The following is an 18,082-nucleotide window of genomic DNA, read 5'->3' as shown; positions in this document are numbered from 1 at the left end:
TTAGAAAAACAACTTTTGGTCTTTGCATTTGTTAGAAATACCTTATGTATTTTCCTTTTTTTTAAACACAAGCAATTCAGCTGTGATTTCCCTGGTGTATACACACATTTGTGTGAAGATAAGATCACTGACAGAATTTCAAAACTAGGCCTCTGTCAAGACGCACAGAGATGGCACACTAAGCCAATTTCACAGCCCATTAGCGTGAAAAACACTGTGCCATCAACTAAACATGAGATATCTAAACTAGAGCAACATATGTCCTAAGGCCAGTGACATGTGTCATGTTGTTGTAAACACCTCATCCTAACAACTCTGTATTGTCTCAGCTCAGGGTTGACCAAACGGTCAGCTGCATGCTGGGACAAAGACTGAACAATAAAAATGACTAAAGGCCTTGAGTTGCATTATTAAGCTTCAGGGAGATGATGCTGTGCCATCACCCCCAGTGTGGTTGATAAATAGCTAACATCTGACACAGTGAGAGAACCTGATTAGATAGTAGCTGGCAAATTCCATAGAGGAGGCCATTGAGTGACCAGGGCAGCTTTCATGCAACGCTGCTAATCAAAAAACACACTGCACAGGGGAATGTGCCAAAGAGGTCCAAATATGCACCTGTGAGGAGCACAGGACTCTGGAGTGATAACTGTTCCAGGATCAAACCTCTCCCTCTGTCTCTTAAAGCATCAGTAAGCTTCAACCAAAGTGCCTGTCAGATGGTGAAACAGCAACAAGTTACACAAACAAGTTTGATTGGAGGATGCCCCTGCCACATCATCCGACCACAAACCACATGAAACCAAAAGTGTGCATGGTATAGCTGTTGCACTCAGAGGCAAGGTGGAAAGCCTGCTGTTACAAAGAGGGGCAAGACAAGATAATCATCCATACAGAGAGATAGTCGTGTGCATTTTCAGACATTCTTTCCTCGAACGCACACAAAACACAAAAACTGACTGAAGTTGTTTTGTGAGGTGAAAAAGGGATTAAGAGATTAATCCTGCATACTTTCTCACCTCCACACACCTGGCAGATCACTGTCTGAAGTGGGTGTGTCAGATTGGTATACTAAAATTCAGGAAAAATACAAACTGTCAAATACAGCCATTACAATACACTGAAAAGGCACAAGGGTTTCCAACACCATTAGACCATCCTACAGTTAAAACATACTCATGCCCTAACTGTCTCACACACACACTGCATACATTATTTAATATAATACTTAATAAGAACTCTGGCACCGCAACTGACGATTACTTTTATCCGTCAGGCTAACTGCTAACTATTGTCTCCATAATTGTTTGGTTTATAAAATGTCACACAATCACTGTTCCTCAAGTTGACAAATTCATATTGCCTGTGTGGTCGAAACCAACGCTATTAAAGAAGACAAAGAAAACCAGCAAATATTCATTTTTAAGGAACAAAAACTAGCGAATTTATGGAACTCTGTCTTGAAATCTTAATTATTAAAAGTGTTGCAGAGGGGGTAATTAACTGATTGTTTTAGCTGAAAAATAAAAAACCCTGCTTGACTGTTTTAACACTTTATGCACTGAAATGCTCAACAAACAGTGGAGCTAATCTTAATTCTATATGAACAGCAGCACTGTGTTCCTATTGCTTGTTCTACAGTATCACTTAAATAACAAGCCATTACTGTTTTAGCAATCAACACTGTGCAGCCATACACACATACACATACACGCACATAATGCGGTATGTTGCCCCAGTGGAAGGATGAGTAATCCACTGATACAATGTTGGCGAGGGCAAGGACCTCAGCACAGTGAGGCATGCAGAGATGCATTCTGGGAACAGTGAACAGAACAAGTATGAATCATAGGGGTATTAGGGAACAGCTCAACAACCACTGTGTTCCACTTCTGCTGAGAGCCGGGTGAGGAGCTAAATCTCTTAACAGCTGCTCAGGTTTGGAGGGAACAAACATCATGGGTACGAACTGGCTTGTTGGATAGACCTCTGGCTGGACTTCAGAAAACACCATGGGCCAAGCCTGGGGAGTGTGTGTGTGTGTGTGTGTGTGTGGTGTGTGTGTGTGTGTGTATGTAGAGGACAGGGGGCAAACACACACAGTCACACACACTCTGTTTCCACATCAGTAACTGATACCCAAATCACTTAAATGCAGCAGCCACATTAAAGTCAAATCCCTGTGCCTGTTGATAGATGTTGGTGCTGATTTAATACTGGCACCCTCAGGGGTTAAGTTGGGCTGGAGCCAGTTGGAGCGAAGCCTTGCCCTTTCATCCAAGTTATAACCTGCCAAAGATCAACTGCAGCTACTGGTAGTGACAGTTAATTTCTCTTCCATGGTATTCATTCAGGAGGTTTTCAAGTACAACCCCCCCCCAAAAAAAACCCAAATCATAACTTATTTTTGCATCCCAGCCATTTATTATATGCTCTCCATTCAAATTCATGCATTATTTATAGTCAAGTCAAGTCATGTATAGTCACGGTCTGAGTTGGAAAATATGTTGACTGTGTGACTGTTTTGTATTTGAAGTCAAACTATTAAAACAGAATTCTGAACTTTCACAACTAGAATGTGTAGGCCTGATACAGTTAGGCAATTAATCAATAAGTCAATCAACTGAAAAAAAGGCACCTATTTTGAGACATTTTCAGCTTTTCAAATGTGATGATTTGCTGCTTTTCTTTGCATTAAATGACAGTATTAAATAACTTAATTTGTGTTTTGGACTGTTGGTTAGAAAAAAACAATTTCAACATCATCTTGGTCTCTGAGAATTTGTGATGGTATTTTTTTTTTTTTTTTTTTTTTTTACAAATCTTTCATGTTTCATAGACAAAATAATTAATGAATTAATAATTAAGAAAATAACTGGTACATTTACATTGAAAAAATGTTCATTTAGTGAGTGCCACCGGAAGTCAAGGCTATATTATATTGGTTTACATTGGAATAGCAAATCCCTACAATATTCCTTTGAAATTCCTACATGAATGTATAGCAGGCAATGTCTAAAGTTCAAATATCATTTACAGGGGTCATCATGTGACCCCTGTGACATCATGTGAAATGTGACTTAAACTGGGAGTTGAGTGGAGAACATGCTGCTCTGTTTCTGGTCAGTATGGATTCACTTCTCCTTTTATAATCGCATCTTTTTTAATCTCCTCAAAAATAGCACCTACATATAAAGACTTCCCATTTATCTGCTTCTTAAGTCTGATCAGGCCTGTTAGGTTTGGATGGATGGCTGCTTCCTGATGCAATCATTAAGTTAAGACCATTTTCAGACACAAAAACAGGTGCTCTGATGTGGCACAAAACACTGCCACAGTGTCAAACTACCTCTTGGCACACTTTTGGCTTTCATCACTGTCTTGGTCTACTGGGAATTATCATGCATTCAAGGAGTTAACAATTTGCATGTTGTTGGAGGAACACTGAAATTTCATAGGGGATGTTAAAACTGGAGCAGGAGTCAGAATTTACATGACAGGATTTCACAGAATCAACTTCTGACTCTACAGAGATGTGTTATGTTATTTATCTTGCTGGAAAATAAGTCTCTATGAAGGCATGTTATAATCTTCTCTTCAAAGTCTACTTTGAATGTTACAGTGCAATAGTTTGGTATTAAGTGGTAGTAATAAAGATACACTCTTTAATAAACACTTCATAAACATAATTAAGTTCTGACACTTAAAGATGTTTGACATACTAGGTCCTGTAGATGACGCTTGTTGGTTTTTCTGTACTGGATGATTAACGCCACCACCACTGATTAATGTTCTTTGGATTTCTGCTTCACAACCAGGTGCCAGGGAAGTGACTAAGAGACATTAATAAAGAATAAAATGATACCACTAAAATTTGATGATGGCAATACCTCTGTTTACCTATTCAGTTTTGTACTGAATGACTGGTATTTTGCACGAATGCAGACATCTAAAAAACACCACATTATTTATACGTGTTCTGATTTATTTATCGCTATAACGCTACACTGTTTCCAAATGTTTGCAACCACTGAAGAAGACGAGCACAAATTACCTCAGCTCAAATGTAGAAAAACATGTCAGGTTTATTCTGGCACAACATTTTCCTTCTTGTATTTCTTTTTTTTTTTTTTTCTTTTTTAAAGCGACAGGTGGATCCTTGAAAGCTACCATGTAAGATGCTGCCTGTCACTCAGCTGGAAACCCTTTTTGTATGTATCAAAAGAGAAAATCTGCTCTCTCCAAGCATCACCAAATCTCTGCACAGAAAGGCAGTCCTACTGGAATTCAGTTAGTAATGGTTAAATCTGTACAGAGGTAGAACACTGCGACTAATATAAATCAACAAATGTAGCATTCACATATGAAAATGACAACTCAATGCAACATATCTGGCATAAACCCAATAAAGACAACTGATATATTGCTATCCATGACTGATATACAGTACGGCTGCAGCTAATGATTATTTAATCTTTTTTTCGCTTCTTTTGTCATATCCTGATGTTAAGTACTCGCAAAAGCACTTTAATGAACTGTGCCATACAAACAAAAGTTATTATCATTATTCAAGTTGTTATTATTTTCCTTCTCAGTTAATCTGCCAACCATTTTCTCAATCAATTGACTGTTTTGTCTGTAAAATGTCAGAAAAAAGCGAAAAATGCCCATTAAAATTTTCTACAGCTCAAGGAAATGGCTTCTTGTGTTCAAAAACACTATTCATTTTATTCAGTCATTTAGAACAAAGAAAAGCAGCAAATCTTCACATTTGAGAAGCTTTCTGTCGATTGACTGACAGATTAATTGACTAATCGTTGCAGCTCTGTTACAAGGTTTGTAATTGACTGATATGTGTCTATGTATGTCTTTTGTAGCATATATGCATTGTGTTCTCCCAAAGGCTTGGATCATTTGATAGTTTATTTTTTTGTAGATGGAAAACTAAGCTTTGCAAGTTATTTGGTACCAAACAACAGGTCCTACTTTGGGCAACCCCTGCTCTATTCATTTATGTTCTTCTCCTCCGGTCATCAAAGTCAAAGCTGCCACACCCCGGCAGCTGACAGATGGAGAAAACTGAGTGCTCAGTATTATCAAGGACAGTCTATAAAGAAATAGAAACTGACAGCCTAAGTAAATAAGAATGTGTCTCAAAAAATAGCCAGAGTATTCCTTTGAAGTCAACAGTCTCTCTGCCTCACTCCCTCTTCATCAGTGAGACAAGATGCGCATGAGTGATTCTACTCACTGCCAGCTATTATACTCCCCTCTCTCCAGCAGCGCTTTCTTAAATATGCATGCCCTACATTTCCCCACCACCTTCCAAATTCAAATGGATGTCCCCTGCTCTCGCCTCTATTCTCTTCTGCCTCCTCTCTTCTCCTGCCTCTGCTCTCCGCAACTCCGCTTTATTTGTGGTTGACCCAATTTCCAGGTTTGATACATACTGCGGTGTTGAGGCAGACTGTGGAGCGGCAGACTGACTGACTGACTGACAGACACAAAGGCACATCAACAAGCTGGCATGGATGCCTCTGCTGTGCCCATTACTGTGCCCACCCACCCCTTTTGCGAGAATGAACCCATCACTCTCCGCCTCCTTGTGCCAAACCCAGCTCCGTTTCTTTGTCTTTACAGCTCCAGACGCACACACACACACACACACACACACACACACACACACACACACAAATATAGACTAACCCTCCTGCTCCTCCACAACACCGTTTACTGTTTGGTCTGAAGAGAAAAATTGGAGGCTCATCCATCGTCTAACTGATTCACTGTAACAGGGTGGGCTGTTAAGCATCCACAACAACTTCACATCTTCCGCTCTGTAACCTATGGCCAGGAGCAGACCTGAGAAATTCATCATGTCAGAAAAGCAGAGGCAACTCTCTGGAGGGTGATAGTGGAGGAAGAGGCTGGAGATGTGGCTTGGCAGCGTATCCATTTGCCTGAGTGCATCACGACTGGATGACTTGACCCATCTCCAGAAAATGCATTTGGAAATCAGAAATGAATGTTCAATTTTGTGAGATTGACTACTGTAATACTAGTCCAGCGTTACAGCTACCAGTCGGTGTCTGCCTGGCTGAGTCAAAGCTGCTATTGCTGCAGCTGATGATGACATACAAATGTCTTACATAACTATATTACATTGTGCAATCAGGGCAGAGGGGTCTGAGGAATCAGGACACAATGGTTTTATAATACTCTGAGATGATCTATGGATTATGGAAAATTAGGTTGACCAATCACGCCTTGTTATTTAAAGTAACAAGTTAACATTTGGGGAGATATGCAAACTCTTCCCAGGAGTTAGATGAGAGGATTGATGCCACTCTCACTGAAAATGAAAATGAAAATGGCTACCTATTTCTCCCTGCTCCCAGTCCTAGAGCTAAAGCTAAACTAGCCTAACCCTCTCCTGGCTATAGCTTCACATTTAGCACACAACTATGAGAGTGGCATATAAGTATATTTCCTTTAAGAGTATACATTACATAGCTTGTCTAGGCGAAAAGAAGCATGCTGCTTGGTTTTAACTACAAAAAGCTGCAGTGGCTGTAGCATACAGTATGTAATGAAACAGATAAATCGCTCTGTTTTATCTCTCTGCACGTCTGAACTTCCTTCACATTTTTAACCACGCTCTTTTCTCATTCATTTTTTTTTCTGGTTTCTGCTTCCCAGCTCTCTCTGGGTCACAGGAGCAGGAGCTGCTGCTGAGTCAACATCACAAGTGGAACACTGGCCTCAGAATTACAAAGACAGACACACACACACACACACACACACACACACACACACACACACACACACACACACACAACAACAGACATGACTATTAAGTTCACCTGTAGACTGTTTCTGCTGTAAGCTTCTCAGCTACTGTGTCTGGATGTAGGCTAAAGTGCAAACATTCTCAGACTGTCTAATAGGTGAGGCCAATAATCTATGTGGATCATGATCCATTTACAGCTTGTCTACGCCAATTACTAGCAGCACAAGGCAAGGGGCATACAGGGAAATTGTTTTCAGACAGGTCTAAACTTGTGCTATAATTCTCGGAATATCTGAACATAATTTTTTTTCATGTTTGCATGTTCAGAACTGGAATAATTCCAGGAATTTTTTGCTTTTGAAAAATATAATCCTGCGATATTCCATCTGAACCTTTCTAATGCAAGTGCAAATGCAAAGAAAAGTGCAATAAACATGCTCTTTCTCTCCCATGTACTGGATTGGAGATTGCATTGTGTACACACTGTACAAAGTGAGTGTGTGTTGTGTGTGTGTGGTGTCGATAGAGCGCATGTGGTTGTATGGCAGACGAAGATAATTTGTTATCTTCATGTACTATTCTTACTATGTTCTGACTTGTCTGTCCCTTCCAACACAAGTCTCTTTATTTGCACTTTAGCCTATCACAGTGTGTGAAACATTTCTACTGACATACTTAATAGAAAAAATAATTATTGTAACTTGTATGTTCAGACTGTCCACTAGAAAACTTGAATCATGTTTATGTGGCAAATTTGAGCCTACTTCCTTATTGGGAACATTTGTCTCTGAAAAACGACTGGAAATTATTGTCTACACTAAAGGAATGTTTTTTTCTGTGTCCTGAATGTCCAAAATGAAAATGGTCCAAAGTGAGTAAGGCAAGGTGTGCTGTAAAATGAGTCAAAACTTCAACATCTGGTCTTTTTAGTCATTTAAAAATCATTATGTAAGACCTTCAGGCTCCCATGACCAATCATTTGTCATCATTTGTTTATGTGATAGCTATTTAGACCAAGTACTTCATCCAGCTGGTCTGCTGCTGCCTTCAGAGAGCTCATGGTTCATATTGTCAATTTCAGAACACTGTTTTATGAAATTATTGAATTTTTGAAAATCAAGACTAGAGTATAGAGTTTTCATGCTACTTCAACTTGTTTCATGGCATTCTCCTCCTGACCCAGTCTCTTCTGGAAGAGAAAAATTTAATATAGCCGAAAAGATTAGATGACCCATTAATTAGCTGATCAACAGAAAAATTAATAATTTAAATAATTATTCATATATTATTTATTATTAATTATTCATTACATTTAAGTAATGGTGTTTAAATAAATCTTGATGTCTGATTCATTTTTTTTTTTTTATGTTAAATATGATCATGTGTTTGGGTCAGCATTGCTCTGTGTATATATCGCCTCATGTTTTCCTTTACTTGGTTTGTCTTTGTGTGTATTTTACTTTTTACTGATCTGGGAAAAGGTTCACTGTATAGTATAAGCCTACAGTTTCTTGACCTCTCCTGTCATGTGCTTCGCGGACTGTTATCTGTTATAATGCTGTTTGTATAGTGCAAATATAAGTGACCTAACTAAACCAGTAGCTGTACCTGTCCACATATGTGACATGTATTTGTGAAATGGTGTCTTATAAAGATGTTCCTATTTTAATCGCTCTTTTTTGCAGATCTGCTCTTAAACATCCCATCAGTTAAAGTGAAAAGCAGAATAAAATTTTATTACTTACAGTTCACTGTATGTAATCTAAGTGTCACGTAATGGTCAATGAAAATGGAGGAATGATGCCTTTGTTCGTCAGCAGGTAGAAAATAATCTTGATATCTTGCATAATCTTAACATCTAAGCAGTAAACCAGTGAGCAGCAAGTGATTCTGAAACACACAGAGTAATAAATCACTCTTTTTCTCTTTGAGGCTGCCTCTCTGTGGCCTTCAAGGGCCCTCAGTGATGTCACTTTATACAACAAGAAAACGATGTCAGCACATTTAGCTAGAGCAATAACGTGCAGCACATGACTATGGCCATATCGCTGCATTGTTCTCAGATTTCCATCAATCATGTGACCTTTGCGATTGAGGCCAGGATTACTGTAAGAGCACCGCAAACTCAACAAGACTTTGATACTTCCTTGTTTGTCAAAAACATTGCTGACGCAACAATGCAGAATTTTTTGTGCAACTGATATAGGGAGGACGTAAATGAACTGGGCGGGACAGTGTGTGTTAAGATACTGAGGTCAGACTGATCTTGTACTTGAAAAGCATCACTCACCGAAGATCTCCCCATTCTTGGCATACTCCGTGACTAAGTAAAGCATGTTCTTCGTCTCCATCACCTGAGAGAGGGAGAGGACGAAGGAACAGGGGCCAAGGGAGGGGAGAAAAGAGTAGGAGAGTGAATGTGAATACATACAGAAGACCACTTTTCAGTAGCAATATCATCAAATAATACAAAAGTACAGTCTCCTGCAACAAGAGAGAATTAGAAAAAGACACCCATAAACAACAGATAAAAATGACCAAAATATTACACAACTGTCCACAAGGCTCACTCTGTGGTTAAGCCGCAGCGTCTGGCAAAGTCATGAGCAAAACAAAATGCATGAATGGCACAGGGTCTAAATATGGTAACCATGTAAGAGAATGGAGGTGGACTGTTGGTGTTGCCGAGTATATTTGAATGGTCCTTAAAACCTTTCAGTCCTCATACGGTGCCGTGTTGTGTAGGAGGAGGAGAACCGATTTAGAAACAGAAACACTCTGGAGATGAATAGAATTAAATGCGGAGGGGAGAATCAGATGGAGAGGGGAGGATGAATCAGACACAGCGAGCCAGACATTCACACTAGAAATCCCACGCTCATTGTTTATGATCAATTTTCCATCTGTTACACTGACCGATTCATGGATTTCGGAAATGAAAGCCAGTTTTTTTCTCCCTTTGGTTGGCCTTGGTTGTGTAACAAACACATTTTGTCCTCTCTGTATCGTGGAGCTGGAATACAACCGATTGATGAATTAAGCCCGGCATCAGTATCTAATCTGGGAAATAAACCTTTTCTCACAGCGGACATTTTGACTTGTCGCAGCAGGAAAAGCACAGGTGTAACTAATAGTATTAACTATGGCTCCAATTCATTTAGGTGTGCCAGTAAACCAGCATGTACAATAGCAGGGCCCTGGCATTGGCACACCTGAGTGGAATGCAGCCATTATTAATGTTATTAGTTGAACCTGTGCTTGACAACATAAAATATCCACTGTGAGAGAGGTCTATGTTCAGTTTATGGCAAATATCTTTCTATAATTCTGATGTTCTAGCTGTGATGGAATCCAGCAGAACCATGTTGATGTTGGCCTCATATATTGTCTGTAATAAGTGCATTAGCTGTCTTAAGCTGTTCATTCATCCATTTTATATTGTGTCTGCAATCTCAGGGTTGTTTTTCATCTTGAGCTAATTGAACTAGCTTAACTTTTATCTTAATCTTAATTTTATTATCTAAATAAAATTATCAAAATTTGCATGATATATTAAAACTGAATCCGAACAGCTATTCAATGCCAGAAAGTTAGCGCTGACATGTTGGTCTCTACCAAAATATTACAGAGGTCTGATACCCAGCCCTGCTTGCAAGGCCAGGTGTCAAGCCAACACAATGACTCATGCTCTTGTATGAAATGAATAGTTTAACAGGATCTTAATATTTGTGTTACAGACCGTGCTACAGTAGGCAAAGTGGAAACACTGAAAAACATGCATTTTTATTATATGCCTGCAGCTGCTTAGCAGCCTTGCTGCACTGACAGTGATTACCATACCACTTCAATTCAGTTAAGATAAAACATTAAACGTACAATATACACTGTTATAAGTATGTAGTATATCTGGCTCCAGAGAAAAGACTCCTTGTTGTAAGTGACTGCTATGGGGGGAATAACTGAAGCCAAATATCTGGCATGATATAAATTCTAATACAAGCAGAGTATTCATAGTCTGCATTCCAGATACCAAGAAATGAAAACTGCACTTAAATGTGTAGCACTTCATGAGGTCTGTCAAAGCCTTTCTCTAAAAGTGATATTTAACATTCTATATACAACCTCACTGCTTGTGCAAACAGACTGGTCAGTGTTAAACCAATCATAACATTAATCAACATTTAACATTTAATCAAACATTAAACACATAAAAATAACAATTTGTCGTTGGTTTTGAATTTTATTATGAACATTATGAATAGGTCTGAAGATCATCTGATGCCATCTGAATATCAAGCCACAAGGAAAGGCAGCTATAGCCCCACACATGCTGTACACAGGCTATGCTCTTTAATGTTTTAATGCAACACTGCAAATGAATAATTTATATATTTAAATGTAATTATTTTAATGGTTTTAACGATGTGGGCATTAGTTGTAGTCTAGAGGATATTGACTTAGTGTCATGATCCATCCAGTATCCTCAATTAATTCAAGGATTTCCTGTAACACAATTGATATTCAAATGATGTATTCATTCTTTCTGGCATCACTTGAAAAGTACAGAAAGACATAGTGGTTTTGTCATTTTGAAAACAATATCCAGTGATAATTTTGTCTGCTTGTAGCACTTGTAAAGAGACTCTTCCAGCCTAGAACCAGGGAGAACATGGAAAGCTGTAAACCCAGGAGAATCAGATAATGGCGAGATGTGAAAGGGTAAATGAACTGAAGACTGGGGTCAACAAAGAAGAGGCAAACTAGAGTGGGGTCCACAGTTGGGTTGTCTGTGTCTCTGTGTGCCTTCATTAGCTAGGGCTTCCCCTCCGGGCAACAGGGCCAATCCCAGTTTATGAAACTGAAAAGGAAATCACTAATTGACATGAGCTGATTGGATGGATGGGCCGTGTGGAAATAATGATACACACCAAAATAACACAGCAGAAAGCTGGAGCAGTGCCACATTGTTGTGTAATGATAATGAACACTCATTTTCTTTCCCTAAACAAAGTAACAGGACCCAAAGGCTTACGTAATACAACTGCATCACCAAAACTGTTGAGTTATTGTATTGTGCAGACTGTGACATCAGTAGTGAACATGTTTCCTTTTGCCTGGCTAACATACTGACGAAGTGCAACAACCACAACAAATCATTTTAGAAAATAAACTTTGAACGTCTTATAAAATTCATTTGAACTTGGCATAGCTGGACATATGTATGATTGTTATAAAAGGTGCAAGGGTGACATGAGGGAAATGGCATTTATGGGATTTACTTCTATAAAACTGCTTTTAGCACACATTACACTACTGATACTGAGACTTTCAATAGTACAACTGGCAAAGACTACCACACATAGAGATTATTTGCTTTTTGAAGCAAATTTCTGCTGCATGAAATCATATTACATTTTAAAATGTATTTCAAAAATTAACAATGATATGTAACTTTCCAGTTAACAGTTAAGCCATGGTGTGCCTTGTCACAGACACCTTTTGGACAGAGGAAAGAGATAAAATAGACTGGAATTAGACCTTTACCACAGCAGACATAAGATTACTAATAACATTAACAAGGTGTCTCAATAAGTAAATGGAATTCAGCCAGTTTTAATTTATATACATCTGTGCTTTTCCTATTGTCACATGTCAAAATCTCTTCTTCTGTTTCTATGTGTCTGGAGGATGTCATGTAGAAACCAAGACAATACCAAGTTAGAAGCCACCAGTTTAAAGTGCATGGAGGCACACTGCATCCAGCATCATTCTGTACCTACTGGTTACCCTTCAGTTTGTGCTTTGTAATGCTTTACTGAAACAGATCCGGTCCTCAGACATCAATTCTCAACATGCGTCAGAGATTGAAAAAATATCAACATATCAACATAACTGTATCACTTTGCTCTGGCTCATGGAACTCCCATATGTTGCAGCTCTGCTTCCACCTTTTTCTCATGCATGCTAGGCAAAGAAGTCATTTTAGCTAAATCATTGTGCAAATGAATACTGACACTACGTGTTCCCATTTTCAAATAAGTACTTTTTCAAGGCCCCAGAAGAATTAATCAGGCTTTTTAACAAGCAGTAAATTTATGACTATCAATAAAAAATGTGGACGTGAAATACACCTACATCTGATTTTAGAGCCTGACGCTACAGTACATGTTAATAACTGGCATTACCTAGTTTCAATCAGGCCAGTAACACCTTCACAAAGTGTAGAGCACATACAGAGACGCACACAGCGCAGAGTGTCAGTCAGTCATTAACTATGCTCTCATATCTTAAACTATCCAGTGGTGGCAGGTTCTGCTAGGCAGCAGTTGTTTGCTAATGCATTAGAAAACGACCTGGATTGGTCGTGCGCTTCAGCACCCCGACTACTAAAGTACCGTGAGAGAAGATCAACAAAAAGCAGCGGCAAATTCTGCTCCACGAAACTGATTTGTTCACAGATCAGCCAGAGGCACAGCTAATTCTCGGGCCCCCTCAACAGATGTTACACTGCGGCCACACTGCAATGCATATTACATTATTGCAGTTTCACCCTAAGGGGGTTTCTTCACAGTGCCCCGTAAAACTGTTTAAATCAGACATCAAACCAATAACAGTTGAGATACAAATAGGTCTGTGTGAATTCAGGCTAGTGTAAGAGACATCATAGGTGTTACTAAAATGTTTTTCAAGTGTCAAGGTGAACACATTTGTTAATAGAAAATGATTTTAAAAACATCCTTATGTGTGGAATACTAACTGGGGTAAATATCTAGTACGGTTACATTCTTCCAACATCACTGCAAAGACTTGTGATGAGATGGGTCAAAGAATAAGTTAGATCCAAGCACCCAAGACAGAAATAAATCTCCTGAAAATCTCTTGCTTGACAAGCTGTGTCAATCAAAAAAGAAAACAAAAAATGCAGGTTACAAAAGAGGAAAACAAAAACCATTTATCATTGCACAGCAGTACAACATGGGGAATAACAATGTTTGCCATTATAGACAGACAAAGAATACACAAGAGCCCAGATAAAACATGATACAGGCAAAGATTTTGCATGCCAGGCAGTGAAGAGGTGTTGATTGTGTAGATAACAGACAGCAAAACTCACCTGGTAGAGCTTGATGATGTGGGGGTGATCAAGCATCTTCATGATCTGAACTTCTCTATAGATCTTCTCCAGGTTGACAGCATCCAGTTGTGTCTTGTCGATGATCTTAATGGCCACCTGCAGAATAATGGGAGCTATGAACAACACAGCTGTAGTCAGTCAGTTTCAACAGTAAAATCATTGTTAGAGCTCATCAGACTCTATGGGCAATAAGACAGACCTCCCCACACTAAAACAAACACCAGAACAGACAACAATTTAATATTCTCCAGGTAGCAAAAGGATACAGTGTGTTCTTTTCAGCTATGAGAGCAGAAACTGTCTCTGAGACAAAACATAAATTCTTAAATACAGCTCGTGCTGAAGCCTTCATGAACAGGTTTAAAATCTGAGCTATGATCAAATATCATATGAAGGTACAGCAGAGGCAAACACATGCCTTGTTGAATATACAGACACCCAAAGTGACATGTACATGTGTAAATCGCACTCTCACAACTTCAACACTCTTGGCGTTGAGTAATGATGTCCGGTGGGTAACAAGGCAATATTAACATCTATCCTTCGTAAGGTCTCATAAACAACATTTCATCAGTGTGATCTCAAGTGCTCAGAGTGCCTGTAAGCCAAGCTGGAGGAATAAACAACAAGGGACCCAAGTTCCCCTCTCAGAAATTAGGTGAGGATAGAAAACTAAGACTGTTGTGTTAAAAAAGAAGAAGAAAAGAAAATGAATCAAACTGTTCTGATAATCTTTAAGCAAAAATGGCAAAAAATGTAAGTTTCGGGCTCATAAATATGAATACTTGTTTTCCTTAGACCTCTTTGATAGTACACTGACTTTATTTGGCTTTTGGTGTGTCCGTCAGACAGAACAAGCAATCCGAACATGTCAGCTTGGGTTTTTGAGAAATTGTGATGGTTAATCAATGACTGAAAAACTGCTAGTGATCAATCACGAGAGTAATCGTCAGCCGCAGTCCTAAGTGAGATGACAAAACAGGATCCAGAAAGCAGGTTTGAGTAACAGATCCATGAATTTGAAGGGGTATCAGATTTTATCAGTTTTTCATGTTGTGCCTGACAAAGGATTTTCCTCTGGAAACTTATCACATTGGTGATCATTTTATCCTCCACCCTGACGATCAGATAAAGTGCAGAATTACCTTGTCCAAATTGTAAAGTATCTTACCAGGAATGTGCGACTGCATGTATTTGACTGGCTAACACAGCGCACTGCCTGCCGACATCACATTGTGTTATGGCAAAAGCGGAGCCAGGTGCAACGTTTTCTGCTAAATGACCCTTCATTTCTCTGAATTTCTGCTGTGTTAATGCAGTGGTATCACTGAAAAAAAACAAGGGGGCTGTGTTGTTTCATTCTGTGATCATGTCATTATGATATGAAGTCTGATACCTCCATCCTACTGACACCCATTTTGATCCTCTTTAGCCTATTTGTAGTTAGCACTTAAAGAATAATGGGAAGTGTTTAACTTCCCCTTATTATCTCCATCCCCACAGTACAGACAGGTATGCAACTTGGCATGAAATCCTATGAAGAAATCCAAATCTTTTAATGGCACTCCAGCTTCAAGTCAGGACCTCTAGGGCATCAAATTTAAAATGACTGGTCTTGTGGAGAGGGATTACAGGGTACTTAGCTTAAAAAGATCTGAGCTACCTAATCACATTGTCAACAATATACGCACACAAACTCACACACGCGACATAAGACCTCTTATGAATTGTGTTGGCAGAAGGTCATTTGAGGACAATGTGTTGCTGGGGAATTTAGCCTGTACACAAAGTAATAAGAGCAGAAAAGCAGGAAGATGCTATGGTGAAGATAGATAAATGTACACAACCACATGGTAATGGGTTTGCTCTATGTGAACCCACAAGCTGCAATATGTACATAATGGGATGAATGGGTCAGTATAACATGCGGGGGCCATGAGTAGAAAAAGTAGGTTATGCACACACAGGTACACCTATCTGGGAATATGTACACACATGCGCACAAACACATCAGATCTGCTGTTTAATGTGTCATTAAACTCTGGTTTTCTTCCCACACATGCACCAGGCTAACATCTCTTTCGCGCTGGCATATCCTCAAGGCAGATGGCATCACATAAAGTTGATAGCCTGCTTCTCCAACTGACCTTGGCCAGTCTAACAAACAGCCTGGCTCTGGCCATGGGCCTGGCCGAGCCAAGCAGCTGCAGTGGCTCTCTGTACCAACCAGTGCTGAGTGACCTCTACCAAACCAGCGGCCTGAAAGCCACCAACAACATGCATGTTTTCTGTCAACCCAAATACCACACCAGCTGAGGGAGAGGTGCAGCCACTCAGTGAAATCACCTGGTGTAGTGTTTGCCTGAAATGAAAACCCACATTCACGTAGCTGTTAGTGTTACATGGTTGCAGATTACCTGGCTAGACTAACGCTGTGCCATTTCACAGGCTTTAATAACTAGATTAACACAGTAAGAGTCTTAAGAGTCGTTTCCTTGCCTTGTTATTCATTAAACCTGACCAAGGGTCTGGTCTGACTGATGACGTAAATCTTTGTTTTTCTGCACAGTACAATTGCTCACGTTCAATGACAAACAGTTGAAGGCTCCGGAGACCAAAGATCAAAGTGTGCAACTGTGGTTTTCACAAGTCACTCAGCCTATTTTTCTATCACCCCTCCCACCCCCCATCTCACACAACTTAGCTTCTTCTCACACAGACTGGATGCTCCTTACAGTAAGTCCCTGTGTCTGTCATTACAACACAAAGTCATGACACTCAGTGGTACTGCTCAAGAAAGGTCTCTCTGCACAGAGCTGACATAAAACTGTAAGTAAACTCAGACAAATCCAAGCCCTGTTCCCCTCTGCGCTTGTGCTGCAACGCCCGACAGCATGCAGTGTTTGTAATATCAAACCCTCTCCATACTACATGAAGACCCCAGAGCAGTGTCAGTGGATTGCAGTCTGCATGCATGCGTGCAGAACACTTTGCTTTCCAATTACAGAGCTCTGGCTGGCATATCCTGCTCCTCAGAAAGCTCTTGGCACTGCTGGCACAAGAAACCACTAAATCACATCATTATTTGGATTACATAATGGGACCACCGACCCATGCTGCATGCCCCAGATACAGCAACAGGGGTGTTTACACCAGCCAGACTCTTGAGTTGGTACACTATGGTACTGTCTGGGTCGTTACCAAAAGAAGTGCAGGTGAATGATGCTGGTCTGGCGTAGGAAATAAAGCATGCATGTTTACAGTTTGTGTTTCCCAGCAGCACTGGTGGTCAGACCTCTTACTGGCAGTGATGTTGGCTGAGGGGGGGGGTGAACGTGCAGTCAGTCATTGCTCCTGTACCTGCAGGATTCAAACACACCAGCTGTTGCTCGCACTGGAGCAGCCAAGTGGCCGGTGGCAGTTACCTGATCCAAGTTTCTATTAGTGCACGATGTGGACAGCATTTCGGTATCTGCTGTGAATATCTGGGGTGTCAACTGGTGCATAAAAGTTATGTAACTCAGCTGAACAGTAGCCTAAGTTAGCTTTCAGGCTAACTAGTTCACCGACACACTCACCTCGGTCTTGGTAATGCGGTGTCGGGCCAGCTTCACGACAGCGAAATTGCCCTTTCCTAAAGTGCGCTCGATGTCGTAGAAGCCCACTCGGACCGGACCCCGGATCAGCGGTTTTTGGACACTGTCAGCCATGACCATGCTGTTCTAAATGTGACTGTCTGTGGACGAGTAGGAGGTAGCCAGGCGAGCAGAGGGACACACGGGGGGCTCACACGGGCTTGCTCTTGCTTGCTTGCTTGAGCAGCTACAGATAAAGACGAAAGGAAAACAAACCGCCCGCCGCCGCCGCCGCCGCTGCTGCTGCTGCTGTTGCCGCCGCCGCCGCTCGAAGCGTGTCCATTAAAAATAGACAAAGTTGATTTCTGTGTCGCCCGGTCAGCTTGAACGCCTATGTGGCGACACTCTCCGTCAGTGCAGCGATACGAAGCAGGCCATTTGCCGAGCCCGGGGGCTGTCACACCACGTTCTCCAGTACAATACAGCTATAATATTTCAGCTTGAGGTGCCTCTATCAGCTACAGAGCACACGAGTTGACTTGCAAAGAGGCATCATGTTCTCTGGTTGACGTGTATTGACGT

At 40.4% G+C, this 18,082-nt stretch overlaps 1 protein-coding gene across 3 annotated transcripts in view; it reads right to left on the bottom strand.

Annotated features, from left to right (window-relative positions):
- Positions 1–18,082, bottom strand: part of sik2b (salt-inducible kinase 2b) — a 48,684-nt gene extending 30,602 nt beyond the window's left edge. The window contains exons 1-3 of one of the 3 annotated variants that reach the window (XR_001961446.2): positions 17,504–18,082; positions 13,905–14,021; positions 9,081–9,144 (exon numbers count right to left, since the gene is read on the bottom strand). Coding sequence is in view for 2 of the 3 variants with exons in the window: in XM_018681271.2 (XP_018536787.1) it covers positions 9,081–9,144; positions 13,905–14,021; positions 17,504–17,641 (319 nt within the window). In the remaining variant the exon portion in view is untranslated. The remainder of the gene's footprint in view (positions 1–9,080; positions 9,145–13,904; positions 14,022–17,503) is intronic. The other 2 variants (XM_018681271.2, XM_018681272.2) reach the window with 2 other exon arrangements.

This window comes from Lates calcarifer, linkage group LG21 (assembly GCF_001640805.2).
Source record: "Lates calcarifer isolate ASB-BC8 linkage group LG21, TLL_Latcal_v3, whole genome shotgun sequence".
NCBI lineage: Eukaryota > Metazoa > Chordata > Actinopteri > Centropomidae > Lates > Lates calcarifer.
The sequence above is the reverse complement of the archived record's forward strand: the minus strand, read 5'-3'. Positions and strand labels throughout refer to the sequence as shown.